This window comes from Falco naumanni, chromosome 20 (genome assembly GCF_017639655.2).
Source record: "Falco naumanni isolate bFalNau1 chromosome 20, bFalNau1.pat, whole genome shotgun sequence".
NCBI lineage: Eukaryota > Metazoa > Chordata > Aves > Falconiformes > Falconidae > Falco > Falco naumanni.
This window is the reverse complement of record NC_054073.1, coordinates 1,821,402-1,849,253: the sequence shown is the minus strand read 5'-3', so window position 1 is coordinate 1,849,253 and position 27,852 is coordinate 1,821,402. Positions and strand designations below refer to the sequence as shown.

General features: G+C 53.5%; 1 protein-coding gene across 1 annotated transcript; it reads right to left on the bottom strand.

The window, feature by feature from the left end:
• Positions 1-246: 246 nt before the first annotated feature.
• PIP5K1A (phosphatidylinositol-4-phosphate 5-kinase type 1 alpha) lies at positions 247-27,566 on the bottom strand. Its single transcript, XM_040618588.1, is given in 17 exon segments — positions 247-2,762; positions 3,274-3,358; positions 5,800-5,880; positions 6,845-6,974; positions 7,684-7,818; positions 8,124-8,208; positions 8,613-8,661; positions 9,346-9,429; positions 10,069-10,094; positions 10,096-10,275; positions 10,822-11,121; positions 12,347-12,499; positions 12,721-12,838; positions 13,225-13,355; positions 15,801-15,890; positions 16,660-16,694; positions 27,454-27,566. Coding segments are annotated over 17 exon segments (1,743 nt in total). The 5' UTR covers positions 27,512-27,566; the 3' UTR covers positions 247-2,759.
• Between the last annotated feature and the right edge of the window lie 286 nt (positions 27,567-27,852).

Here is a 27,852-nt window from a genome sequence, read left to right as displayed (position 1 = left end):
GGGCACGCTGGGAGCTGCAGTCCCGGCCAGGCTGCCATGGCCGGGGCGGGGAGCGTGGCACCAGGCCCAGGCCCACAAAACACCACCACCACCCAGGGGACTGTCCCCTCCCTCCGCCACCGCCATCACGGGGAAGAAACGTGGAGTCCCCACCAGGTCCTTGCCCCGGGGATCCCCGCAGACCCCCCACCCCCGGGACCCCCCCCACCCCCCGGGACCCCCGGACAGAGGAGGCAGACGGGCAGGTTCAGCAGCACACTGTATTGCGCGTCCCACACAGCGTGGTTCCAACAGCGGACGAGGCCACAAGCGTTACAGAGCCGAAAGGACAACGGTCACGCGCAGCACGAGCTGCTCCCGGGGAGGGGGACATAGCTCTGCCCCTCCCGGGGGTCCCGGCGGCGACAGCGGCGACACCGAGGCCCACCAGGACACGAGGGGTCCATCCATGCTCCATCCCACCGCCTGGCGTCGAGGTGGCGGCAGCTGCTCCCCGGTGGGGCCGGAGAAGTGATGTCCCCTCCCTGCACTGGAGAAAAGCCGCTCAGGTGTTTAAAAAAAATAAAATTAGAGGTGAAAACCCGTCGTCGCCTGGCACTTTGAAACACGCGCACACAAAAAAAAGCAGTTCTGAAAACCCATTACAAAGCAGAGGTCAATATATAAATGCCACCCCCCCCACCTCCCTACTCACTGAGTAACTATCCCCAGGAAAAGAAAAAAACCCACCACTTAAATACAACTTCATAAATATTAAATCATGGAAAAAATTGAGACTTTTGTTTTCTTCCCTCCTGGGAAAAAAAAAAAAAAAAAAAAGAAACACAGACACAAACAAATACGGGTTAGGAGGGAAGCTAAGGAACAAGTGTCTAATATAGACAGTTACTCCAGCTATAAAGTGTAACCTGCCGGGTGGAGTTGGAGGCGCAGGCAAGGAGGAGGAGGAAGATCCAGCAGATCCTCCCGCTCATGGGTCTCATCCCGACGTTAATCGGTGCCGAAAGGTTTGAGAGCCCTTGAGAACCCAACAGATTGTGAACAGCAACCGTCCTCACGCTCCACCAACCCCCTGGGGATCCGGATACCCGGAGTAAGGCCATTCCGCTTGGTATTTTGGAAAAAAAAGTAATAGAATTTACCAAAAAAAAAATTTGCTTTTTCTTAAAAAAATATTAGCTTGTGTCGCATCCACTTTAAAAGGCTGAAGTGGAAGGTGGGAAGAGACTTGGCTCTGAAACATCAACTGAAAAAAAAAAAGAATCCCTTTCTACACCACTACATTCTTTGTTTCCTTAGCAATCATTGCTAATTAGTATAGAAATCCCTTGCACTACCACAAGGGCAAGCTTTAAATTACTTTTTTATATATATATAAAAAAGAAGAGAGGATTCTAACCCACCAGGAACACGGGGAAGAGTCACTTCATTTCTTTAAAAAAAGCATTTAGTGAAAATAAACATCAGTCCAACATCTGCTCTGAGATCTCTAGAGAAGTGCCCGCAGCCGGCGTGGGCCAAGCGGCACCGCGGGGAGACGGCAGCAGAACGATCCTCCCCTTCCAGCTCATGATCTGGTTTAAAACCAGACTCAAAACGCCCCATCCTTGCGCGGAGGCAGATGTCTGGCCCATTTCAGTAGGAATCTCGGTTTCCAGCCGCCGGCAGCACCGGTGTCGACCGTGATACAGGCAAGATATCAAAAGGGAGCCGAGCTATAAAAACGGGAGGGATTCTGCACGCGGCGCCCGCAGCATGACAGAGGGCAGGCGAAGGGATCGGAGCAGGCTGGGTTTGGTCCATTTGCTTAAGAAATACTTTTAAAAAAGTGTGCCCCTTACAAAGATCTCCCTTCACCTGCGACTCCCTGCTTGGCGGGGAAGGGACGAAAGGGCTTTGTTTAAAAACCAGGGGACACAAAGCAATCCAAAACCTCCCTGATGTCGGAAAAGCTTCGCACATTCCAAGTCCTCCGAGCAGCGCAGCACCTAACTCTCCTCAGCGCTGTCTCGGGGCGATGCAAGGTGGGGAACAGAGGAGGGTACAGCAGCCAGGAGCGGCTGGCGGGGGAGAGGAGCTCATCCATGGTCAGCACAGCCTCTGCTCCCCCTTCCTGCCCCTCTCACATGGGATGCTTTCTGGTGGAACACTGAAAAAAAAAAAACCTATTCATCAACAACAAAAAAATTACTATATTGCAGACTAAAAAGAAGTGATAGGACTGAATACAGGAAAACATTTAAATTAAAAACGTTTTTAAAATACAAAATAAAACCACATTGCTCTGTCGCAAACTGTCCCAACAAGGCTCTAATGCCTGTTTCCCTCCCAGTGACTCCAAAGAGTCGCCCTTCTCGCACGGTCTGTGGTGTCAGCATTGGAAGCAGCTAACTCCCTGAAAGTCAGATCCCTTTTCCAGAGGGCTTCAGCCCATGCAGAGCAGTTCCTCCTCCTCCTCCCGACAGCCAGCTTGGCTCCTGCCAGGCTTCAAAGGAAGGAGGACAGCGGGGACACAGTGGTGGGCTCTGCTGCAAGGAGGCTTCCAGGTGTCCGAGGCTCAGCTGCGCTGGCTCGGTCTTTGTTAATACTATCCCGCTAAGTGTAGCCCAGCCTTCCAGCTTTTAGGTTTCTGTCCAGATAAGGTAACTTTAAAAAAAAAAAAAAAAAAGTCAGCAACAGGGGCTGAACGTTTGTTAGACTCCACAGACCACGCAGAGCACAGAACAATCTGCTTCCATCGCAGCGGCGTCGGTGTGGCTTCACTGCAAGGAGAAAAGAGGAGATGCTGGAGAGGGGCCAACCTTCCTCCGAGGAAGAGCAGCAGGTCGGTCTCCTGCCTGATCTTTCCCTAAACCTTCTCCACCCTGGAGAGGCAGAGCGGAGAGGGCTGCTGAGTTCAGGCTTACCCCCACCACCACATTAAAACAGGAGGGTCTGTGAGGATTTATCACCCACCGCGCGGACAGCGAGATGCGCCTAGGCAGCTTCACCCTGGTTCATCTCCACCGTCAGTCCCACCCTGGGCCCTCAGGAGAGAGGTATGGCTCCGCTTCGCCTCCCGCCGATCTCACCACAGGCGGGAGCAGCAGATTATCACCAAGGGCACCAGCAGTGCCCAGCACCAGACAGGGATGGAGAACATCTGCTCCTGCTCTGGTCGACTCAGCCATCCCCTGGGTGCCTGTGTTCCCAGCACCGCCAGGGACCACACAACCCCCACACTTCACCCACCTCCAGCCCTGCTCTTTTCCTCCTCGACAGGGAAGTACTCACAAAGCTTATCTCGGTTTCTTGCAGGTCTTCGAGCTGCTCTCTCAGCTCTGCAGAGCGCTCCAGTATGGAAGGTCCTGGGGAACCGCTGGGGAAACAGAATGGGGAGACCTGTAAAGCAGTTTTTAAAAGCGAGGTGTCAATCAGCCACGTCTCCAGGGCTGGACCCAGCAAACAGAGCGTCCCAGCACGGCATGGAGGCATCTGCCAGGCAGCTTCAATGTGGAGGCGCAGGCAACACGGTCCCTGCTGGGGCAGGCACCCAAAACACCACCCAGAAAATCATCCCTCCTCATCTGATGTGACCTCAGACATTAGACACAAGGATCTTTTGCCCAGCCAAGCAGCAGCACCTCTTCGCAGAACTCTTCAAGCACCTCATCAACACAGAAATTGTCCTGGGTGAAAACAGTCCAGAGACAAAGAAACCACGAAGTGCCACAGCCCCGTGAGTCTCAGCCCTTCCAAGAGGCACCCTTGCTTGAAAAAGCCCCTGGCAAACCTTTTATAAACCTTTTATGCTCCGAGTGCGAGCTGCAGCCTGACAGCAGGATACGTAAGTGGCCACGCTGAGCGCCTGATAGCATACACTGCCAAAGAGAAAACGCAGGGCACAGAACGAGACTGGCTTCAGCTCCATAACCCGTTATATCCCCACTTCTCCCACGATCCTACTGGAAGGCTGCAACCTGCTGGCTGAGGAACTCCAATTCCCAGCTCGGGCACCGCTGAGGATACAGTGACCACAGCTTCCCTCCTGGCCCCTGGAGCAAGAAGTCACATCCGAGCGTGTCCCTCACCTCAGGGCTCGTCGGTGCACGGAGGAGGTTTCAGCACTGCCCTCCCGCACTAACACCCGGGGCTCATCACAGCCTGCCCGCAGTGGTTGCCTTAATTAGCGAGGATTCGATTGCCTGTCGCTTGAGTGCTGGACGCATCGAGCTGTTTGGCCATCAGGTCACCCCATGCAAACAGCCTTGGGTCAACACCCGAGCAGAGACACGGGGATCCCCACCAGGCAGGCACAGCTCCTCACACCCTGCACCCGGCTCTCCCAGCCCTCTCGCTGCTTCCCACCGGCGCAGATGCTCAGTGCTGGTTACAGCACAGAGCCCTTGAGGTCTGTCTTAAAAACAGCACTGCCATAACGCAGGGCTGCAGGATGAATCGGGACCAGTTAGATTGGAAAAGACCCTTAAGGTCAAGTTCCAACCATTAGCCTAACGCTACCAAGTCCACCACTAAATTAGTGTTGTTTCACCATGAAAAGAGGGGGAGATGCTGGGGAAGGGAAACAGAACTGCCCCCCTCAAATGGAGGGGATCACCCTCTGAAACCCCTTGCCACAGGATGCCAGCTTCTATTCCCAGCAGCACACGCCGCTGGTGTCCCCAGCACCGGCACACTTCTGCCGGAGGTTAATGACAGCGCTGGGCTGAGGACCAGCAGCACCCCGGCATCGTGAGGGCACCCGTGCCTGCACGGCATCGCGCGGGTCGCCAGCAGGAGCATGTCTCAGGCATGGCAGGCTGCACACCACAGCAGCACGTGGCAACATCTCTGCAGCCCACGTGAGGCCGTGCTGCAAAGGAGACTGAGGCTGTCACAGCAGGGATGGCAGGGCTGAGCTCGTGTTTCTAAGGCAGACCTGGAGCAGGCCAGACCCTGCCCTCTCCCTGGGAAGGGCAGAAGCTCTAGATGGAGAGTTTTTGGGTGAGATCACTCTCCTTTGTACAGGACTACAGAGATTTAAGAGGTCACCTCCCCCAAAGGGTGGTAAACACTCTGCTAGACCAGCTGATTCTGTAGGAAGGAAACAAGCAAAAAAATAAACACCTTTTAAAATCCATTCAACAAGTTACATTGTTATAAATCAACAATCCACAAACTGCTTTCAACCTTCTGAGGGTTCCCAGAGTTTTACATGTCTCCTGAGGTCACAGAAGCGGATTGAAGCCTCCGAGAACAAGTCTGATGTTGACAGCTCAGATCCCAAGGCCCCGCAGAGTGGAAACCACTGGTCTGTTCTCCCTCCTGGATTTCGTTACCGCCCTCTGGCACTGGCACAGCGGTTTATGGGATGTTGGCAAAAGGCAGCCACAAGCTCGAGTGCCCACACGGCACAGCAAGCGGCGTGTTTCGCTCCAGAGGTACCAGGCGCGAACACAGATCAGGCTTCACATCAGGGGACCCCCTGGGACTCGCCCCAAGGGTGCAGCAGGTTTGATCTTACCTACCAGAACCTGTGCTTGCACCGGGAAGGGAGCCCAGCACCACGGGGGTAAGCAGGACAGCACCCGGAGAGGTTTTACCATTGAGCCTTACAGCAGACAGACACGTTAGGGACTGCTGAGCCTCGGCACAGGGGCACGCTGCGTTACGGTGCTGCATTTTAGGAGTGAACTGGCGGTATGGAACCTCTGCAACCGCTGGCCAACAACAAGCGTGAGGCCAAACCCCAGGGTAAGCCTCCCTGAGCGCACCCTCCAGACAGAAGGTTTTCAGGCAAAGTCTGGTTCCTGCCCTCACCTAGACAAGAAGATGCCAGGAGCTGTTCTAGTCAAATCCTTTGCTGAGCTGTCAGCTTTATGCACTTGTACGCCCACTGACCTACGTAAAGATTGAAGGAGAGAGACCCGCAGTTAAGTCAGTAAAAAGAACACCTCAGGCATGCCGACTGACGTACTGGAAAGGAGCAGCTCTGGTTTAGGACCCCTACCAAGAGGTTTCCATGTTTTACAGAAGTAAGGGGTGTTAATTACAATTGCGTCTTGTTCTCCTGCAGCTCGGGAGAGAGCAGGCACTTCCCTCAGTGCCACTGTGCAGGCAGAGGGTTGGGAATGGGGAAGACTCTTTCCGATCGCTTCCAGGAAGAGAAGTTAACACCTCAGAACAACTTCTAGAAAGGGATCGTCCTCTGACCACAGCTCCTCCTCGTCCCTGCTACTCTCACCACTTCAGCAAGAAACGAAACATTCAAAGGCAGCCACCAGCTCCCTCGGGGCTCTCCATGCATTTCAGCTTCTGAGACATTCAGAACCGCACCTGCACGCATCCTGCAGCCTCCTTTCACAAGGAGCTGTCGGAGCTCAGTGCTACCCCAATCAGTAACTTGCAAGTGAGCCCAACCCTCCGAAAAGAGCAGTGGGAAGGTCATCTTCAGCACCACCCACCATCGCGTGAATGCTCTTCACGTCCATTTTGGCAATGACACTTTCACCAACTCACTTTAATTGGCACAATTAGCTCTGCTCCAGAACAAAGCCATTAAATACAGAACATACAAGGAACTAAAAGCCACTGGGACCCCCAAGACAGCCCAAGCAGAAGATGCAAGATCACGTCACCTGTAACAGACCGCCCGTCGGAACGGGGACACAACGCTCCCCCTTTGCACATGCTCGAACCGGCAGCGCTCGGCTTGCTCCACAACACAGACCACTCAGACAGGTAGTTCCACAAGCATGCCCAACGCCCAAACACCCATAAAGCAGCACAAAGTCCTCCCATTGCTCACGAACTGGACTTGCAGGGGTCACTGGTCTGCCATGCACCGCAACAGCCAGAGCCTTACCTATTTGCGGGCGAGTTGAGGCCTCCGCTGCCCAAGGAAGAAGTGGACAGGGTCGTGGCGATGGAATCGCTGTTAGCTTCGTCTACCGGCAGGGTCCTGGGCAGGAGATCTGGGCGACCAAGGTGGGAACCTGAGTTGAAGCACAGACTGTTCCATCACCAGCACCAGTGGGATCGTGTGGCACGAGCTCCCACACTAGCCAGGGGTCAGGATCTGTGCTGAATCCCACCCGAGACATTTCAGACACCTGAAGACTGAAGAACTCGCCCTGCAGGCAATTCTCCGTTCCAAGTCCAAGCCTCCACACCACTGCCCAGCCCAGCTTCTCCCCTGGCACAAACCCCACGGGCACAAGCTGTGGGGAAGAGACCAGGGGCACAGGGGACTGCCACGCAGCCTCAGCCACTTCCCGGGGGGAGCAAGGTCCACGCTGGATGCTTGGACAAGGCTGAAGGACCCCACGAAGACACGTGGGCTAACCGTTCCCCACCTCACCACCTGGTCCCCTCCTGACTGGCTTTTACCACCTGCCCTTCATGTGTTGCACCAGAATGCCTGGCACAGCCAAGCCTTTACGGGCTCGCTGCTCCTCTAGGCTTCCTTGTGGGGCCGTCAAAGGCCACCTGGTGCATATGAGTTTTTGGCCCCGTCTGATTTCTTGCACCCACAGTCCCAGAAAAGAGGCAATCCCCTGGCAGGGCCGCAGAACACCACAGAGGTGTCCTGCACAGCTCAGGAGGCAGCAAGCTTCAATTAGACAAATAAAAGCTGAAAAATAACTTCTCTAGGATTGATGTGGGGTTTTTTGTTTTGGTTTTTTTTTAAGCCCAGGCACCAACCTTGCTCTATGTCCGCTTCCGTCATTACTTGTGCTTTTGTCTCACAGGACATGTGCGACTGGGAAGGCACTCCTTGACAGCTCCGACGAGGAACCGCTGTGCCAGACCGGCTCTTCTTGGAAGGGGATGGCTTTACTGAAAGACAAAAACCAAGAAAGCACTTTTCTAACGCGTTCAGGAAGGAGTAAAAGACTTTCCAGTGACAGAGTCTGGCACAAGATCTGTGCCCTGAAAGAACAAGCTGATGGATGAAACAATTCCTGCAAGATTGCATCTGTGAGCCAAAAACAACGTAGGAGGAAGGAAGAGGTGACAGAGCATAACAGACTTCCTCAAGCTCTGGCCTGCTGCTGTCCACCTTCCCGGACCACAGGCACTGAGCAGGAAGGAGCCAGAAACCACGGCAATCGCCAAGGGAACCGCCGCGTGGAGGTACTTACATGGTATTTTCTTGAACGCTGTGTTGCACATGAACCGTTGGAACCTTTCGGCGTAGAAGCTGGGTCTGTGCACGGATACAGTGTCCTAGAAATCCAAGGGACAAACGCTAAAGTGTGAATTTGAATTAATAAGCGATCAAGGTTAACACGAGCTTCTCTCAGGGTGTTAAGCCTTGAACCACACGCTGTTGGGCTGGGAACCGTTGGGGATTCTCAGTCGGTCCCACGAGCAGCCGTGAAAAGCAGATTAGCTACAAGCAGTGGGCATTATGTATAAAGCAATCAGTACTTGTTAATGAACAAGTAGGTGACCAGCACTAACAAAGCCAACAGTTTTGACAGTACTTAGAAATTAATATGAGGGCAAACACACACACGCCATAGAAATCCAGGATCCTAAGCCAAGAAGGAGCAAGGACAGTGGGCACAATTTAAAAAGACACCAGTATTACTGCAAAACAAGTCTAAAAGTGCTATTTTTCTACCTACCCCGTCGTGTACAAGGGCCTTCCAAGAGTGCTCCAGCTTCTTGACAAATCTGACAAAAGAAAGAAGTACGAACAGCTTTCAGACCAAGTCCCCACTGTCCGTATTGTATCGTGCCTGCTCAGTACCCAGCCTGGCTTCGCACAGCAGCAGCCAGCACACCCCGAACGCAGGCTGCGTCAGCTCCGGGTTCTCTTCATGGCCCCATTTTTCTAAGACTGTTCCACAGACACCGGGGCTGACTGCACGGTTCACTCTCCCAGGGGAAGAGTTTCACAAGCGTAATTGTCAAGAGTAGTTAACTTACGTAGGTAAAGTCTCTGTTAAATGTCATTGCAACCTTCTGCACATTGCGTTTTACTATAAACAGAGGAAAAGGTAAGCCCTACAGCTATTTTTTATTTTATAGGTGTTAAGTGGTTATGGCCATTTTAAGCCACCGCTTGTTTTTTCCTCGCCACTTCCTGCACAGTGCCTGCGTACAACCACCACGGCACACCAAAACAGCCTCTGAAGAGTACGTCTATTCTGGAAATTTGAAGCAAATACAGTAAGCAAGACGCAGGAATTGATCCCAACATGCCTGACCAGAAAATAGGAAGTGGTAAATTAAAAAAAAGTTTATTTGTGCCTTAACTATTCCTTGAAAGCCAACCTTGACAACCAGATGGGGGCAGACAATGCTGTAAAGTCTTCACCCTTGGGCAGCACAGAGCCGCTCTTAAATGTCTCTTACCTGTAGGACTGCAACACGTCAATGATGCCGATGTAGAGCAGCAGCCTCTCCCCCTTCGCGTTGCGGGCTGGAATGCCTCCCATCCTAGAGGACAGGACACAAACGTGAAAGGGCATCCTCGCAGCCCACTCCTCTCACGCAGCCTAGCGCGGGCTGAATGTTACGCCAACTACTGAACAAGTGTCAACATACCGGACGCACCTACTGCTCAGCTAACAAACCGAGGAGGTCAGAGCAAAACGCTTTTTCGGTAAATTAGCTAAACCTCCTGAGAATCGATCCTCTTTTCCATCCGTATGACACTTCCATTGAAGAGCAGGGTTAACCCCGACTCGCGCATGAGAAGATACCAAGCAAGTAAAGAGCATCTGCTACCCCCACACTAAGGTGGCAGCTGGACTTTATCAGCATTTCGTCTGACCTAACAAACGCTCACTATGCCTCTTCCAGATGGAGGGAAGGAACTACTTGAAGCTGCCGATAACTGGCAGGCAGAGAACTCTCAAATGCCACCTGGAAGGCGAGAAAGTCTTTTGTATATTGAGGAAGGGAAATCAAAGAGGAAAGCACAAGACTTGATACCAAGAGCTCTCCACCCAGTGTGACAGCAAGCCTGTAGAGCCCAGCCTGCACCCAAATTAAGCTTCCCATTAGCCAAGCTTGGGCTTTGCCCCTCGCTCCTGGCAGAACTTCCCGGGAAGAGCCACACTGACACAGACTCACTGGTCATCTGTTTCTATGGTGCCCCCCCCGCCGCGCCTCTCCCTGGATGGACTCCATGGCTGTGGAGTAGAGGGCCTTCTGGGCGGCGGGTCGTCGCGTATCGGTCTGGGACGTCCCGTCTGCCATCGCATGCTCTCGCTGCGCCAGATCGATGTTATGGATTGCCACAAGCAAGCTGTAATCCATGATTTTAAAGCTCTGCAGGACCTGGGCGGAAAATCAACAAAGGCTCGTTCAGAATCGCAAGCCCAGGGAAACTGTCAGAGCAGACATTTTCCGAAGCGCAGTCAGCATGTCTGCCCGGACCCCCAGCGCACGCAGGGGACGGCTTTTAATCCGCCGCCTGCGCACCGTCAGCTCATCGACAGTCGCCAAAGGGAGTCAGAGGAAAGCACCGGTGGTGCTCCTGTGCAGCCGGGGACGCAAGCCAGGGGCGAACGCTGACTTCTGCACGGCCGCCCAACTTGAGACCGGCCTCAAGCGAAGCATCCCACCCCTCCTCCCAATCCTGCCCTGCTCCCAGAGCTCAGCCTGGGCAGAGGGTGCTTCCTCCACCTCGAGAGACAGCGCTGGGTTTAATTCAGGCTGGAAGGAAACTGGGGGCCGGGTCCCGCTTCTTGTCCAAACCACCACCAAAAGAACCAGGTTCTCCAAGTCAACAGGCAGAAGCTACAAGGTGGCAGCTGCCATCTCCTTTCCGTGGGAAAGGCTCAGTAAAGATCTCTCCCCACCACCCCTTCACCTTCCACTCACCAAACAGTCTCTCTGTAACGTTTTGCACAGAGCATTATACATGTCAGAGTCCAAGAAGAGGCCATCAGGAATGTCCTGCATAAAATCCAAGTCCTTGTACGTTGGGAAGACCTTCTCTCGCTCCTTCTGGGATGCTCGGCGTTTGTAGGTGGAGCCCTTCAGGTCGTATTTCAGGTGCATTTTGACAGAGCGCGGCAGGAGGTTGTTCATCACAACAATGCGAATGTTTTTGCCTCCGGCCTGGACACAGTACAAGCCGTAGAACTTTGGCAGCAGCGTCCTTGGGTTCTGGTTCAAATTCTGAAACATCAAAGACACAGGAACACCTTCAAAGCCATCCTGGCTATTCAGAATCCCTGCACTTCTCTACTGAAATGACTCAAAGCCATGGCCAAAGCAGCTAAGAGACAAGGGCAGGTGAACACAGGGAAGAGACAGGTGATGCTTACGGTCGTTAATAACCTCTCTGCAAAGCTGAATGGGTCAGGGAGATCGTAGGAAGGAAGGAGTTTACTGCTCACGCACCCAGAAGCTAAGCTGGGGAGGCTTCAGAGCAAAGGAAGATCTTGTGCTTAGTAAGCCTTTTTAAATTTGGCACTTAGGTCAAGCTAAATACGTCAGGACAGAGAGGGATCGAGGCTCTCATGGCTGCAGAAGGCACTAGACAGAGTTTTGAAGAAAATCAATGTGTTTCTGGGCTATAACCACAGCAAAAACATTTCACAGAATCATAGTCATAGGATGGTCTGGGTTAGAAGGGACTTTAGAGACCACCTAGTTCCAACCCTCCTGCCATGGGGTGGCCTCCGCCACCTTCCCCTAGATTTGTGGGTTCAGAAGCAGTTTAAGGAATTCAGCCAGTGACCCCAACAGCATCAAAAGTCCTAAGGCACTTCTGTAGGGCAAGACTATCTCGCAGCTAAATTCCATTTCACAGTGGAGGCTTGTAAAGGCCAGGCTGGACACAAACACGAGAGTCAGACCACACGCACGTCGTGTTCAGGGTGGGATCTGATTCTGCTCCACAACTGAAGCGGCCTTTTTTGCTAGAGCTGCTTTCATACAATTAACATGCCTCTACTCTCAAAGCTGCTGCTGCTTCTACATGCAGAAACTTAAAAGTCAGAGTCCTTCAACTCTTTATCTTCGCAGACAGAACCAAACATAGTCCTGAGAAGGCAAACACAAGTACAGTTTTGCAAGACAAAGTACCACGGGCGTGATGCTGCGCAGCACGGAAGCGGTGAACAGCTCCCAGCTGGTCACGAAGCAGCCTGCGACCCTCCAAAGGGGTCCGAGTCCCGACGTGCAAGCGCAGCACCCAGGCTTGTGACACCCCGGCAGCCTGTGTCAGCCCACGACTGCCTCAGGCACTGGACAGTTGAGAGAGAAGGTGCCACTCAGCCAGGGCACAGACCCAACTTCCACTTGCGTCTAGCAGGCGGCACGCAGCAGTCCCTGTCACACCGTGCGTCCTGGGGACCCTACCCCAGCTCGCAGAGAAAGCCTTGCCCAAGTGACTCACCATGTAGTAGCCAGGCAGCAGCTTCTGCAAGAACTCGGCCTCTTTGTGCTGAACCGTTTTGATGATAAACTCATCGTCACTGGATACATAGAAGAGGGATCCGCTGGCCCCCGAGTTTGAAAGTTCAATGAGTGGCTCGTTGCAGAGCGAGTACTGAGGAGGACAAGGCAAGAGAAACAGGAAACTTCAGCGTGGAGGTCCTTCCTCTTAAACATTAACAGCGGCAAACCCCAGCGTCACATGCAGCATCCACTGCTGTGCTCACAGGGCTGGCCACGGGGCCTGACAGCACCCACAGCTCCGAGGGGGAGAAGAGGACAAACACCCACCCCACAGAGCACACCACCGACAGGAACCCACTGCAGCCAACTTACCAGATAGTCATCTGGTCGGATCCCAAACAGCTCCCGGAAATAGCGAAAGGCCACTGGAGCGTAGGTTTTGAACCGAAAGTCGTTGTAGTGATGTGCTGGGGTCAGGTTGCTCCCTTCACTGATCAAGGGGAAGCACACACACAGGTATTTGTATTTGCAACATTTCTTAAGAAGCTGCCCTAAAAGCAAACACCTGCTGGATGGTTGCTTCTAGCACGCTGGAGGACTAGAAAGCACCCACAACAGCAAGCCTTGGTTCACGCGGCCGACGGTGGGCACACAGAGGGAAGGAAGAGCCAGGGTTCTTCAGAAGCGGGTCGCAGGCAGAGGCCAGCGATGCTCTGCAAGCAGCGCTGAGTGGCTCTGCTCAGGAGACCCGCGCTCGCTCCTGCACCCAGCTGTCCTGGCTGGCCACGGCTCCCTCGTGTGCAAACAAGCAGGGTTAGGAACTGATGCTGCTGCTCACTGCCAAAGCGCCACAGAGGGAAGGAAACAAACACTGACCTTGGGAAGAAAATACTTTCTACTACGTAGAAATCTTGCATGAGAACATCTCTTTCGGGTTTGGTGCTCAAGCTTCCAACTGTGTGTGTAATGCCGAGCTGAATGGCACCTTTCAAGGCAGATGATGTAGTCTGCAGGGGCAGAGAAAACGAGTTAAGACAACATGGAGCAGCAGAGTGGAAATAGGAATGAAAGGAGTTAAAGAGAAGAGAGCCCCCAGTTTAAAACAGCACTGTTAGCTGGGGTATTTTACACCTTCTGGCTGCAGCCTCATCATTTCTTTCTCATTGACTAACATCACCTTGGAGATGGGAACACCTGGGAAGATCCCTACATCCCTGACAGCATCTTGCTTCATCCTTGCACTCTGGGTGGTCGAGCAGTAAAGGACGTGAACTGGAATCAACATCCAGCTGGTCCTTAAAAGAACTGAATGCCATTTCATCCTCCCACAGCACTCATCAGTCAGAGGGGGAAGATATCCAGGGACAGATTATCTACCGCCCCTACAAACTTCTTGTCACCTCGGTCTTGGAGCTACAGGCTTTGAAGCTTGCCCTTCCCCAGCTTGGGCAGACTCAGGTCTCCTACAGCAGAAGGCAGGCATGGCCAGCACACAACGCACGCTTCTGTTGGTGCTACGCACCCCTCCGTCTGCCTCTCCCGCCAGGTCATGGCTCCTCAACCCTAAGGAGCCGACAGTCGTCTTTAAACAAGGAGCAAGACGTGAATCCCAGCCCTGCAGCCTCTGCACTGACTGCCCCAGAACAATGTAGGACTGTGTTCTTGGAGCTGCTACTCACACCAAGAGTCCTCCTCTGTCTACGACACACATGACCTCATCTCAGACCACTGAGACGCGCTTCAGCCCAGCTCATGCCGCGGGCTGCCTGGTCCAGGACAGCCGAGCTGAGGTCTGCTCAGCACCCCGACACTACCCAGCCGGTCAGTTCCCGGAGCACGCAGATATGAGCTCTGCTGTAAAGCCTGCTGGAAATGTTGAGGCTGCAGAGCAGGTGCAGGCTGGATTTGTGCACTGCAGCTCACCGACATTTCACTTGGCTTCTGGATAAAGCAACTGGACCCAGAACAAGATCCAGGGCTCATGAGCCAACTAGTTCATGTTTGTTTCCTGAAGCTAAACAAAACCCAGCCTCCTGCCACATGCAAGAAATCACTGCGGATCAAAGCATTTGGCACAGAAGACACCACAGTATCTGGGGGGACAAACATCTCAAGTATTTTCCCCAGACACGCATCCTCCATGAAGCCTCATAAAACCAACGGGAACATTTCTCTCACTGAACTGGTTTTCTGTTATCAGGTTGGACCAGATGATCTCCAGAGGTCCCTTCCAACCCTGACCATCCTGTGACAATGTCCTTTTGTACCTCAGCTACCTGTTTGCGTCAGCTATTTACTCCAGTATTAGATGGGGAAGGAGGAGGACCCTGACCCTGCTTTTCCTCCTTACCCTTTAAACACTAAAGGTGCTTGAAAACCAACTCAGCTCACCTAGCCCTGCTTAAACCTCCAGGACACTCTCGCTGTTGGGAAACAGAACTTACAAACAGGGTGCACAACGCCGCCTTGTTTGTGAACACAGAGCCACGGGGCCAGGTTGCCAAGGAACAAGGATTTTTTCTCTCCTATTAGCCAGCACCATCAGCTGAGCAGCTGACTGCCTGTTTACAATCGCTTTTATATGGCAAAGAATTTTAAAAAACAGCTTACCACCTCTGGGAAAGAGGGGGGTGGAAAACAGACAGGCTGTCCGCTAGTCTCATTCCCAGATAAATCCCATGCACAGTCCCACCAGGCTTCTGGGACCATTGAAAGAAACATTTCAGGCATTTTCCATTGGCTCCTGCTTTTCTCTCCTGTTACTGCCATCTAACCTCCTACCTCTGAACTTGCTGGGAAACTGAAAGCCAGATCCCACTCGAAGACACGAGCAGTTTCAAAAAGGGCAGTATAACAAAAGCTGGCTGCCGTAGAAACACCATTTCAATTCCTTCCCCTCTGGTTCCTGCTAGAGATGGAGGTACAGCTGGGTTGGAGATTCCAGACCAGAAGCTTCGCTTCCACAAAGCGGGGCGATGCCCACACGGAGCCATTCCCCATTCAATCTACATCCCAGATGCCAGCACTTTAGAGGGAGTCGGCCCAGCCTGATGAAGTCCAACAAACGGGAAGTAGCATCCACAAAATACCCACATTTACAGGCTTTTTCAAAATCCCAAACAATCTCCCCTTTGTAAAGCAAATTCCAGTAATGCCACAAGATCTATAGAAACTATTGTGCCCCAAGAGCACAGCAAGCACCCAGCAAGCCAGAAGGGGCCTAGGAAGCGTTGCTAACGGGCAAAGTTTAAAAATAATCCCCTCTTCAGAAGACTACAGAAGAGGGGCAGAGACAGTCCTGTGGTTCCTTTCCTTTGAGATCATCTTCAGCGACTGTCACCGCTGTTGCCCGCGGTCTAACATCGAGCCTCGTGAGACACGCTACCGCTCCGGATGGCACTCGCCTTGCGAAGAGAACAACAGCCAAACGAGCGCTGCGAGAGGCAACTTACCTTTTTATAGGTAGTCTCCCCCGTGGAGTCCACTCCTCTGTGCCCCTTCTTTATCGTCTGTGAGCCCGGCTGCCCAGAAGAACCTGGCATCTAGGATTGGAGTAAAAGACCGTCAGGACCACGGCTGTAAAACCCCATGTCCCAGAGGGTGGTGGCTGCCCAGAACCACCTGGCGTCATTTTGCTCTTCTCAAAGATGGAGCCTGTGCAGTGCACCCTGCTGATGCCCCCGAGCCCTGCGTGGGGCGAAGGGAGGGCACGGCACCAGCTGTCCTCTGGGACAGCAACAGCATTGAGATGCCTTCAAAGAACCCACTGACTCCTGTGTGATTGAGGCTGGACACCTAATTAGAAACGCCCTCACGCCGGACCACCTGGGTCTGCTTGTTTCTAATCACCATCATCACAAACAGATCAGCCCTAAGCAAGCCCGGGCCAGCTGCAGCTGATCACTGCGATTTCTGCCAGCAAGGCCAAGTCTTGGAGGAAACATTTTAGGAAGGTGGCAAATTCTACTCTGATTCATGCCACAAGAGCTCGCTTGACTCATCGTCTTCTGTCTCACACACGCAGTTGTTAAATGGTGTTTCTCAGTCCAAAGGAGCTGAACGCCTCGCTCACAGCAGGAGAGCTGCGCCGTGTTTTGGTGGCACGAGAGTTGTTCAGTTCCAGGACAAGCTGGAGAATCCCTTGGTAAGGAGAAATACTCCTGACTTCCCAAATGAGTACCTGCACCTACAGTACCTACCGCTGCGTGGCTTACCCCTGACTTGAACGGGGTTGGGAAAACAGCAGCCAAGTGTGAAATTTAAGCATTCTCTCAGCCAGGGGACAAACCAGGTTGTCAGTCAGAAACTTACCTCAGGGGTGAGTGATTTTTTGAAGGTAGATGATCCTGCCAAAAGAATAAAGGCATGCTCAGAAAGGGTTAATCATTATTATGCATCACCAAAAAAAGCCTGACACACCGCGAGCATTTTAAGGCATCTGAAAAAGCACTGACTCACGGCTGATTTCTTCCCCAGCTTCTCCGCTTACAGCAGAGAGAATTTCTGTCAAGCCACAAGGAAATGCTCTTCTGCTCACCCCTCGACAGCCACGCTCAGCTTGTGCGTCAGCTGCCGGCCAGGGTCCGCTGTGCCCCTGCACCGAGGGGCAGGACCACCTCCCGAGGGGACATCGCTGATGGATTACTGACACCTATCAGAACCAGGAGGGCCAAGTGCTCTGCAGCGTTTCAGTAACGCGCTGACCACGCTTTACCTTAAAATTATTTCCAGGACCTTTTATTGAAAGGCTGAAAATGCCAAGCCTTCCACTCAAAGCCAAGCCCAGGGATTTCCATAACTACCATGCTGTCAAATATCTGCAAGGTGATGTACTTCTATCTTTTAGTCCTGAATTCCCATTTTGGGATTTTTTTGGATGCAGGAAGGGAAAAAAAAAAAAAAAAAAAAAAGGCAATTAGATGACATCGCCCCTCCACGATGTCTGTCTACACCACAAAGCCACCAGCCAGCTCGAGCCCAGCACCACTGAGGCCAAGAGCTCTCAGGACAGGGACGCTGCCCCTGCCAAGCAAATGCATAAAATAGTGATGTGCTTTCTGCCTCCAGCCCAGAAAAGCAGACAAGCTCTTTCATTTTGTTTTTCTTTCTGCTTCAGACACAGCAACTGAATTTTTTTTTTTTTTTTTACACAGGAGCCATGACCACAGCCTTACAAAACCGCCCCCGCCCAAAAGCAACACCCTCATCGCACCACGGAGCAAGCAGAGGGCTGCTTCCCCCGACATCCAGTAATTGTTTTACCAGATTAAGCATTACAACATCTAATCCTTGCAGCGGTACTGGGTCCACCCACCACTCGCTCAGCAGAGAAGCCCCTTCTGCTCGCCTGTTACAGGCAGTGTAAAGCCTCACGCTGTGATTTCATCAAGCGCTACAGCTCTACAAAAACCGCATTTCAGCAAAAGGAACAGAGGTACTTCACAGCAAAATCCATCAGCCTTCTGATCCCCTTATCGAGTGATCAAAGTTCTCATTTCAATACATATTAAACAAGAAGAAAATCTGTGACAAACGCTCTTAGCTAAACAAAGCCAGCGCAGAACGACCGGCTCCAACCGCCTTCCCACCCCCTCTCATCTCCTTTAAAGAAAAGAAAGTTTGCCCTGACAAGCTCCAGTTTTTGCATTTGAAGTTTCTCACAGCCAGCCCTCCTCCTCCTCCTCCTCCTCCTCCTCCCCCTGCACGCTCGGTGCTCTTTGGAGCCAGCCGCCCGTCTCCACCTCTCCCATCGCTTCCCTCTTCCCCTCGCCACCAGCCCAGATTTGGGAGCATCTCCAGCTCGGAGGTGGCTTCTGTCACTTAACGTCTTACGATGAAACCAGTAAAGCTCAACTCCATCACCCTGCCACAAGGCTTTTGAACTTGCAGAGATCCATCAGGGCACAGGGACGGAGGAAACATCCCCGGCATCATGATATAACACCTGTTCAAGAGCAATTAAACCTTTTTTTTCTTTTTTCTTAAGGAAGCATCTGTAATGATGTTAATCGAAACCTCTGAAAGCCCCATGATTTAAGCAACCCTGAAGCAGCACTACCAGCCTCATCACCTTGGAGAGTCATCGTGTTAATATTTAATCATCCGTGCAAAACGGTATTCCACCAGGACTTAACTAAAGCTCTCTCGCCAGAGGACCCAGCAGCGAATCTTCCCTCGGCTGCCTTAATCACGTGCCACACATGTTAAAAGCCAGAATATCCGAGGAGCCTGGGCTGGAAGAGCTAAGCACCCTCAGGTGCGCCTGGCTCGTCCCCCAACGGGGTATCTGCACCCGAGGTGCCACCGTGATTTTAAGGAAGATGTGCAGCATCTCAGCACCGACCAGAGACCTGGCTTCACCTTCTCCCCCCACACCAAGACCACAGAGCGTCTTGGTTTGCTCGTTCACGTAGCGATTTGGGAAGCGACAACAACACCCCCCCACCCCCAATCAAGCCGGTTACAAGAAGGGGTGAGTCAAGCAGGGAAAGCCACAGCCCGCGGTCGGAGCGTCGGCGCGGTTGCAGCATCGCTCCCATCCCAGCACACCCAGTTTCCGCAGCAGGAAGCTCCCCCTCCCTCCCTCCCGCTAGTTTCCAAACGACTGCGCTGCCGATCGGGAAATAGGTAATTCCTGTTTGACCACGACAAGGGGGGGAAAAAAAAAAAAAAAAACCACCACAACGCTTCTTCACGTGTGAGCGCGAGGATGAGCACGCGGCTGGGGAGGTCTGCTCGGCTCGGTGTATCACACACCCTCCTGCAAAAACAAGCTCTCTCGGCTACCAAAAGAGTTACCAGCTGAGGTCAGAGAACAAAACTCTGAGGTTTCCATAGGAAAACGCTCCAGTTCTCTCCATCTCTCTTTATTGCTATGTCAAGGCAGTTTTGCGTTGTCGCACGCGTGCGCACTGCTTGGAGAAGTGAACGTATTAAATTCAATAGCGTCAATGTAACAAAATGACATCATTTCAAAACAGCTGCTATTCCTGGCTCTATTTAAACACCTCTTTAAAACGGAAGAATTCATTGGTCCTAATTCTGAACCAGACCATAAACTGGAAAAATGTCTCGAGATCCCCTAAACAGTTAATTCTGGCCAAAGGAAATAGATCAGTCCTGTTCAAAAATGAATTCACGATGTCCCAAAAAGTTGTTTGGTTTGTTTTTTGTTTTTTTCTTTCTTTCATGATTCTGGGAGCAATCCCTACGGGTGATTTCAGAGCATTCCTCAGAGCTGTTTACTGGAAGCTGAATCAACCTAAATAAATAGCTGTCTGCCTTCCACCAGCCTTAGCTGTCCGGGATTATTTTCAGCCAGCAACAGAACGTATACTCTTACCGACCGTGACATAAACGCTAGGGAAAAAAGCTAAAAAGTTGTGGTGATGGCACCTGGTCAAATGGTTGGGACACATATTTCAGTGGAAGGAGCTTGTGACAAGGCATTCGGGTCAGATCCTCGCTCATCTCATCTAGCAAACAAGCACATTAATTTGGGATAGCCAGGACAAATACCCACTTCGCTCTATTTTTAAATAGAGCTGCTGAGACAGATTTTAGCTATGCCTCATGTTTTAGACAAAAATAAAAAGTGAAAACGTTAGCACACCCAAACACATCATCAAGCTCAAGTCTCCAGCGTCTGAGTGGGGCAAGCCGAGCGCCAGGACACATCACACCAGCATGCACTGCCCTGCCTCCCCGCTCCCGCTGCTGCCTGTGGGCTTGTGTCGGCCAAACCAGTGGCCGGGGCGAGAAGGGCAGCTGGGTTTGCCCCAGACAGGTCCTTCTGCTGCTCAGAAACAGGAACGTTCTCCTTCCTCACCTGGACTCTGCCCGCGGGTAGTGGTACCACTGGGAGGAGTGCTTCTGTGCACAAGGTGGTGGCCCCAAGCCTTAGACCCAACAAACACCCCCCGGAGGACGTGTAGCACCTCGGAGCCTCTGCAGACGCATCCAACTCACCGTCCGCGCAGGCATCCCCCCAACACATTTTTTTTCTCTGCCTGCAAATCCCCCCTCAACCCCCCCGCCCCGCAGTCTGTTGGGATCAGTCCCCCCCCAGCCCAAGGCCACGGATGGGAACAGCAGCGAGATTTCTGTTCTCCAAAGTGCAACCCAGGCAGAAACCAAAGCAGAAAAGCCCCGCTGGAACAATCCTGCTGGTGCGCACACGGATGCGGGGAGCTGTTTAGATGTCAGGAGAGCGCTTACACAACACACTTCAGCAAAACGGCGGCTGTTGTTGAGAGCAGCAGCAGCTTACGTGGGGGGGGGAACCACCAAGTCTGTCGATCCTCAAAAGCCAAGACAAGTTACGTCACACGGCATTTTGCTGCTGGTTACAGGAGAGGAAGAAACCATGCCTTTTTTAAGCACATACACGCAACACATCTACCTCTTCGAAACGACATCACCGAGCAGCACAAAAAGCTGAAATCTATACAAGGAAAAGCAAAAAGGTTACACAGTTGTCACAGCGAACTGTTATTTCAGCTGCTTGAAGAAATGAGTGATGCTTTCCCCAAGAAAGTTAAAGAAACACAAAAGGAAATCCTGTTTTCACTGAGTGAAAAGAAAGGTCCACATTTTGCCAGCAAACCCACTTCTGAGCCAGGCACCACAGTCGCGCGCAATAAAAACCTCTTCCACGGCCGTGGAAGGTAAGAGCCCAAATATTTCATTGGCTTCTCTCAGGAAGCTCTTACGAAAAACTGCGCGAGTCTGGCCCGAACTAAAAGTCCAAGGCAACGCTTCGCCACAGCAGCTGGAGATAGCAGCAAAGCCAGGAGCGCAGGCAGCCCGCCCCGGCCGGCACAGAACACGGCCCTCCGGGGGAAGATAAACCACCGGGGAACACTTGACCCTGGCCAGAAGGCCAAGCAGTGAGCAACCGTCCTGACACCCTTTGCATCGGTAGATCTGTTCCGATAAATTACATTCAGGACATTAAACCAACGGCACCAAAGCTGCCGTGAGAGCCCCGTGAATTCAGTTTCTAAAGAGCTCCGGCGCCGCCGATTCCCGTCCAGGGTTGTCTTTCCCAGCGCCATTAGCGGTCGGCAGCTGGTGTACGCATGACTGATTTTACTACCCCGGATTAGCACATCCTCGTCCCTCTCCCCTACACTTGTTTGAGGAGCCTGTTGATGGAGGCGCAGGACGAGACGCTCCTGAAAGTCACTGGATACCGCTGACGTGTCCGTGCCGGCAAGCGGGTGACGCGTTGGGAAAAGGCCCAGGGAAAGAGAGAGGAGATGCAATCTCGGTAACGTTATCTAGCCACTTCTCGCTGCCATGCAGAAACAGTAAACCCTTCCTCAATCTCTCCTCACCAGCACGCTGCCAAGTGATTTGTGAAGAGGTCAGCACACCTAGCCGCAGAGAAATAAAGCAAATTTTTTAATCCAAGAGGCCAGGGGCAGAATCAGGAACAGGTTTCCACGCACAAGGTATTTTTTAAGTACCCAGGAGAGAGCTGAGGCCAGGCAGGACATCCAGAAACCAATAAAAAAATAAAAGTAACAAACCACAACTCACTCTGCCTTCTGCCGAGGGGAGCAGAAGGGGTGCTCACCAACGGTGAGGAGAGGAGAACATCCCAAAGAGGATGGGCTTTGGGCTTCCACCTCCACCACCTGGATGAGCAGGAGCCAGTGCTGACAGCAGCAGCCAAGCCCTGACCTCACTGAAATCCTGGATCCACCATCTGGGGCTTATCCCAGCTATTCCAGGAAAAGATGTGCTTCACGGCAGCTAGTTATTTGGGAGCACCAGCCCAAAACCAACATAACTCCATCAGGGCTGGGAAGGAACCCATTTTCCTTCGCGTCTCGTCAGCACAGCAGACCTTGACCAAAGATCAGTGGTCACAAGAGCACCGACAAACAAAACCCTGCCTAAATCCGCACGGAAACATGAATACGTCTTGACTGACAACGAGTTACTCTCTCCACTGAGAAAGGTTTGAAATAAATAAAAAAAGTCTTCCGAGTCACATAAATGAGACTCGGCTACATGACGCTTTCAGCAGCAGAGGATGGAGACTGTCCACGGACCAGCAGGCAGCTGGTAGGACTAAAGGGTGGAAACTCTGAAGACAAAAAGGACAGTGAGCAAGAAGTTTCCAGCATCTGCTCCCGACTCCTGGCCGTATTTCATCCCCCGCCATCCCTCTCCCGAGGCCAGCCCTTTGGCCAGAGCCATGCCCCATGCTCCCCCAGAAACACCAGCTCCGAGGTGGGGTGGACACGCACACCCTTTGGTCCTCGTTACCGAACTGCTTGGGAGCCAAAGAGCAGCACGGAACTGCAAAAATCACAATTAAAAGAAAATAAATCAGTAAGTTCAGCAGAGCTACCATCGGCTTTGGGGAAGAGGCCGGAAACGAGGCATGTAGGAGCAAGGGCCAGCGCGGCCGGCAAGTATTCCCGTTATTGCTTTTCCGTATGGCTCAGAGCAAAACGACCTCGGGGCGGGAGGAGGGGTGAGGTTAGCTCAAGTTTCCCAGTAGAAGAGGGGGCAGACTGATTTTTGCTGAAGGCATTTTGGACAAGATCACTTTCTGGAACCTCTGATGGCAACTCCTGCTTAGCAAAGCCGGGGAGACCCTCCTTCCCTCCAGCAGCATCTTCTGGCGCATCGGACTTGCGCAAGGTTCTGCCATTTGAAAATGAATCCTACCGCTGGCCGAAGACCAACGATTTTACAGCTCTGCATTACTCCCGCTTTCCACCAAAACACTTCGATAATTTAAAACCTAAGCCGATCCCTGCTCCCAGACAAGACCTACTGAAGAAACACAAAGGCACCGGGTTTTCCCAGGTGTCGATGAATTTGAAGTCCAGCTTTACGGCTATCGGGAGCTACTCCAGGGAAACAGTTCCTAACAAGAGGCGCTCCAAGCGTCCCCTTTCCAGCCCGCCCTGCAAACACCACCAAGCCCCAGGAAGGAAGCGTGTCAACAGCCCCTATTCCAGCTGAGCGGTTGCGGGACTTGCTCAAAACCGACCCCAGAGGGAGCTGGCAACAGGGAAAGCAGAATTAGCATCCTGCCTGCTGCGCCACCTTCTTAATTTGGGGGAAGATCAACAATCCTTTCCCAGAAGAGTAAGATTTAGGTCAGATGTAAAGTATCTTTCTGCCCTGGGAGCACTCTGCTTTTTAAACAAAGCTAAGTCCGCAGGGACGCGGTGAGATAATACATTTAATCACCGCTACTACACGGTAATCCAGAAGGGGCAAGAAGGAGTACGATACCTCGTCTGGGGGAAAGCGAAGCCCTGATCCCGGAGAAGGAAGCTCTGGGTGAGCAGAGGGAAGCAGCACAGCCAGCATTAACTCACCTCCATCTCAAAAAAACACAACAAAAAAAAGGCTTTTCAACCCTGCGGGGCTAACAGGGGTGGCGGGGAGGAGAAATAAAACACCAAGCGGCCCCTTTCAACAATACCCAGCAGAGCCGGAGGGAGGGAGGAGCAGCTTTTACTTTCCAAAGGGAAATTGGGTTATAATTCAGGAAATGGTGCTCCAGGTCATCAGTGTCCCCCCAAAACCGCACGATTCTCACTCGGTTTCTAGCTACCGCTTTGCCAGACAAGCTTCCCTCCAACAGACGAAATCTGTCAAGTATTTAGACAAGCTGGCTCCCACCTTTGTTCCTCCAAGGGTGGTCTTTTGTCTCCATCTTAAAGAGAAGGAGCTTTGCCCCGCACTGGGGCGGGCACCACAACTCCCACGGCACCAAAAGGGACAGCGAGTTTGGGCGGCAGGACCCGGCTGACGACGCTAACCTGCGACACCCACGGACATTTCTTTCACAGCTGACGGTTGGGAAGAAGAGAGAGTTTTGTTTTTTTTTTTATAACAGAGACAGGACTCGGAGTCATTTGACGGTCCTATTTTAAGCTTGAGGATGATGAGCCATTCAGATGTTTCTGTATAATAAACTCATCTTCCCTCCTGCGCGCTCAGTCTCGGTGAGGTGCAATCAAGAAAGCTTTGTCCCTCTTGCAGGAATTTGGGGGCAGTGGGGCAAGACTTTCTGGGCATTTTACACCTATATTAAGGGCTAAGCAGTTCAGGACCCCGCTCTCAGCTCACAGTCGAGAAGAGTTTCCTGCACCCAGAAGTGACCGAGCCATTTTGAGAGCAATTCTTTTGTCTGTGGACTCCAGGGAGGAGCCTGAAGCCAGGGTGACAATGAACTCAGCTCCCTCGGACCTGTAATTATAAAGCAGCCGCAGCACCCAATGCGCAAAGGCCCAAACAACTGAAATCCCACGGCAGCATTCTTTGGCACATGTTGCTTCAAAGTGAAAGCAGCAAAGTTAAGAAAACCTCGCTGGGTGTTTTGCCAGAGAGTTAAATAGGCATCAGGGCAGAGAGGGGGGGAAACCACTGCCTGCCTGGACCGGGAAGGACTTCAAAATCATCCTCGTTACCCCTGTATCTACACCGGGAGACACCAGTAACCCAGTAATGGTCCCCCGGGACAAACCACACCATGGACCACCGAGGGTGACAGTGGCCCAAAAAGCCACAGCCAGGCTTCAGGTGGTTTAAGGTTTACCGTGGAGCAGAGCAAAGCCTTGCATTCAAAATAAAAAACGGCCTCTTCTTGTCCCCTGCCTTGTGTGGAGCTGCTCCTCCAGCATCTGAGCCCTTCCAGCACCCATTTCAGGATCGCTCTCCTTGGCTTACAGCTCTCCTCGTTCCCAGCTCGACCTGTTCTTTCCAGGAGGAACCAGGTCCTACCCAAAGCCCAAACGCTGTCCGGAGCAGAGGACAAGCCCCCAGAGAAGCCCCGAGTCTCCTGGAGGTGGGGATGAATTCAGAGGTTTAAAGCCTGCGCCGTCAGGGATCAGCCGAGGTGAATGCGCATCACGTATCGCACACGTCACGCGGCAGAGGCTCTGTCACAACCAGAATTCAAATCCTGTGGGAAATGCGCGTTAGCCAACACCTCGCTAGCCGGAGAAGCAAACAATAGCAATTATTCCACCAGGAAGAGAGAAGAGATTTACTTGTGTACTTGCATATTTTCTCTTAAGTAATGCTCTCAAAACCCTTCAAGCTTTCAGAAGCTGGCTCCTCCTTCCCAGCTCAGAAGACGGGCGAGCACGGGAGAAGATCAAGATCTCAAAGGAAGCCTCAAAGCAAGAGAAAAAGACCCAGAGGTCTTGCCCCTGGTCACTCAGCCCGGTGCTGAGGCACCACCGCTGCCACAGCCAATAAAGACCAAAGCGCTCTCCTCTTCCTCGCAAAACTGGCTTTATCAGACCAACAGGTACGACTTCCCCCGTGCCTACTCACACGGTGAGCAAAGACAGAGCAGGTGCGGTGAACGTTCTGCCTTCAGAACTGCCCAAAGGACGCAGCCAAGAGGCCAGAACATCAAGCACATACAGACATCCTTGCTAGAGGACACTCCATCAGCACCGCAGCAATAATTAATTTATTTTACGGTGGTGCTCAGTGATCTGCCCCTAAATACTTCTGAGAGAGAAGTGGGGTAGCGGGCAGCGAGGGTTAAGGTGCAAAGCACCAACAGTCCGAGAGCAGCAGATGAAGTCAAGGTCCAGCCACGAGTTTGCCTGCGGCTTCTTTCCCGCCTGTGACTTGGGTGACAAGTGCTGCCACACTGACTGGGAAGCTTCAGCACATTACATTATAATAAATAAAGAGTCTGGTCACTTTCTACCAGAGAAGCTCAGGAAGGGTGGCTGGATCTTGCCAAACCCAAATTTCAAGGCTTTGAGAAAGTCATTTTGGTTTCTAGGCCATAAAGTAGTGTCAAGAAGCTGGTCTGGAGCCTCCAGGGAAGGAGGGAAGGGGAATATGGCTCTGGACTCCCCCAAGAACGCTGCCAGACCTGTGAAACGCCGTGAGGAGGCAAAATTGCAGGTTTAGGGACCAGAAGTGCCCCGGTTTATCCCAGACGAGGTTTACACCCCTCGTTACCATCCCTCTGCGGGAACGAGGACTCTGCCCAGCCCCAATCCTGCGTATTTCTGCTTCGGCTCGCGTTTTCAATCAGCGGAGCAAGAGCCATTCTCGGCCATCAGAGGACTTGGGAGACCTTTCCCTTGACTCTGACTGGCTCGGGTTTTAGTCATCAAAACAAATCTAACCAGAAGATGTTTATGTTCCCACAGTATCTTGCCTCCCACAGGTGCCAAATGGCTTCGATGAACCACCTTCGCCTTGCCCAACACCAGATGCAGCAGAGAAGAGGGTGCCTCCGCCGGGGAGATGCTCTCCTCCCCCCTCTCGGGCAGGGTCCTGACTAAAGGACCCCGTTTCGGCTCCCCCCACCCCCCTACCCCCCAGCAGCCGAGCCCGTGGCCCCGGGACCCGCTGCCACCCCAAAGCCGGCAGCCTGACTCATGGCTCAGGGTCTGCAAACACCAGGGAGCGGAGAGTCAAGTTTCCCCTGGCACCAGCCCCTCTGCACCCCATCTAAGGTGACCAGCCCCCTCCCCACAGCCCCCTCCCCTCCCACCCCACCCTTCTGTAGGGGGGTTTCAAGCCCCCCTGAGCCCCTTATTCATGCCCGGAGGGTCCTCGCCACAACCTGCGGCCTCCTCCCCTGGAAAAGGTCAGCCCTGCGCCCACCAACCCCAGGGGAAGCTCAACCCCAAGGCCCCCAGCCCAGCCCCACGAAGCCCACCCTGCTCGGGCCTTGGCCCACAACCCTCCAGAGAGCCCAGCTTCGCCGCGCCCCCTCCCACGCTCGCCCCACGGGTGTGCCCACCCCCCAGCCCCACGGGTGAGCCCAGCCCCACGGGCGAGCCCACTCCCCAGCCCCACGCAGGGCCCGGCCCAGGCCCAGAGCCCCTTCCTGCACACACCCAGCCCCACGCACCTCACAGACCTCCCACCCCCGCGCCCCCCGAGAGCCCGCCTCAGCCCCACACCCCCACGCCCCTCGCGCCTCCCCGGCCTTCAAAGCCCCTCACCCCCCCACCCCTCAGAGCCCCCCTCCCAACCCCACAGAGCCCCCCTCACCACCAGGAACCCCTCGGCACCCCCAGCCCCGCTCCCCCCGGCCCCCGAGGAACCCCCCCCGGCCCTCCGCAGGCGCCAGGCCCGGCCCCGTACCCGCCAGGCCTCCGCTGCTGCCGCTGCTGCCCCCCGACTCGGGCCCCGCCGCCGCCATCTTGGATCTCCCTCCTCCTGCGGCGGCCGCCGGCTCGCGCGCGGCGCCCGCGCCCCTCCCCGCCGGGCCCCGCCCCTCCCCTCCAAGCCACGCCCCTCCCCGCCGGGCCCCGCCCACGGACAGCACCATCCGGCCGGGGAGGGGAACACGCGGCGCCGGCCCGCAGAGCGCACGCGCAGGCCAGGCAGCTGCCCCCCCCGTCCCCCGTCCCACTTGGATTCGCCCCCGCGGGCGCGACCACCCGGGTCAGGGGTGGGGGGTGGGGGGGGGGTGGGAAAGTTGAGACAACCGCAGGGCGCGTGCGCAGGGGCCGCCGCGCGTCATGTGACGGGCGAGGTGCG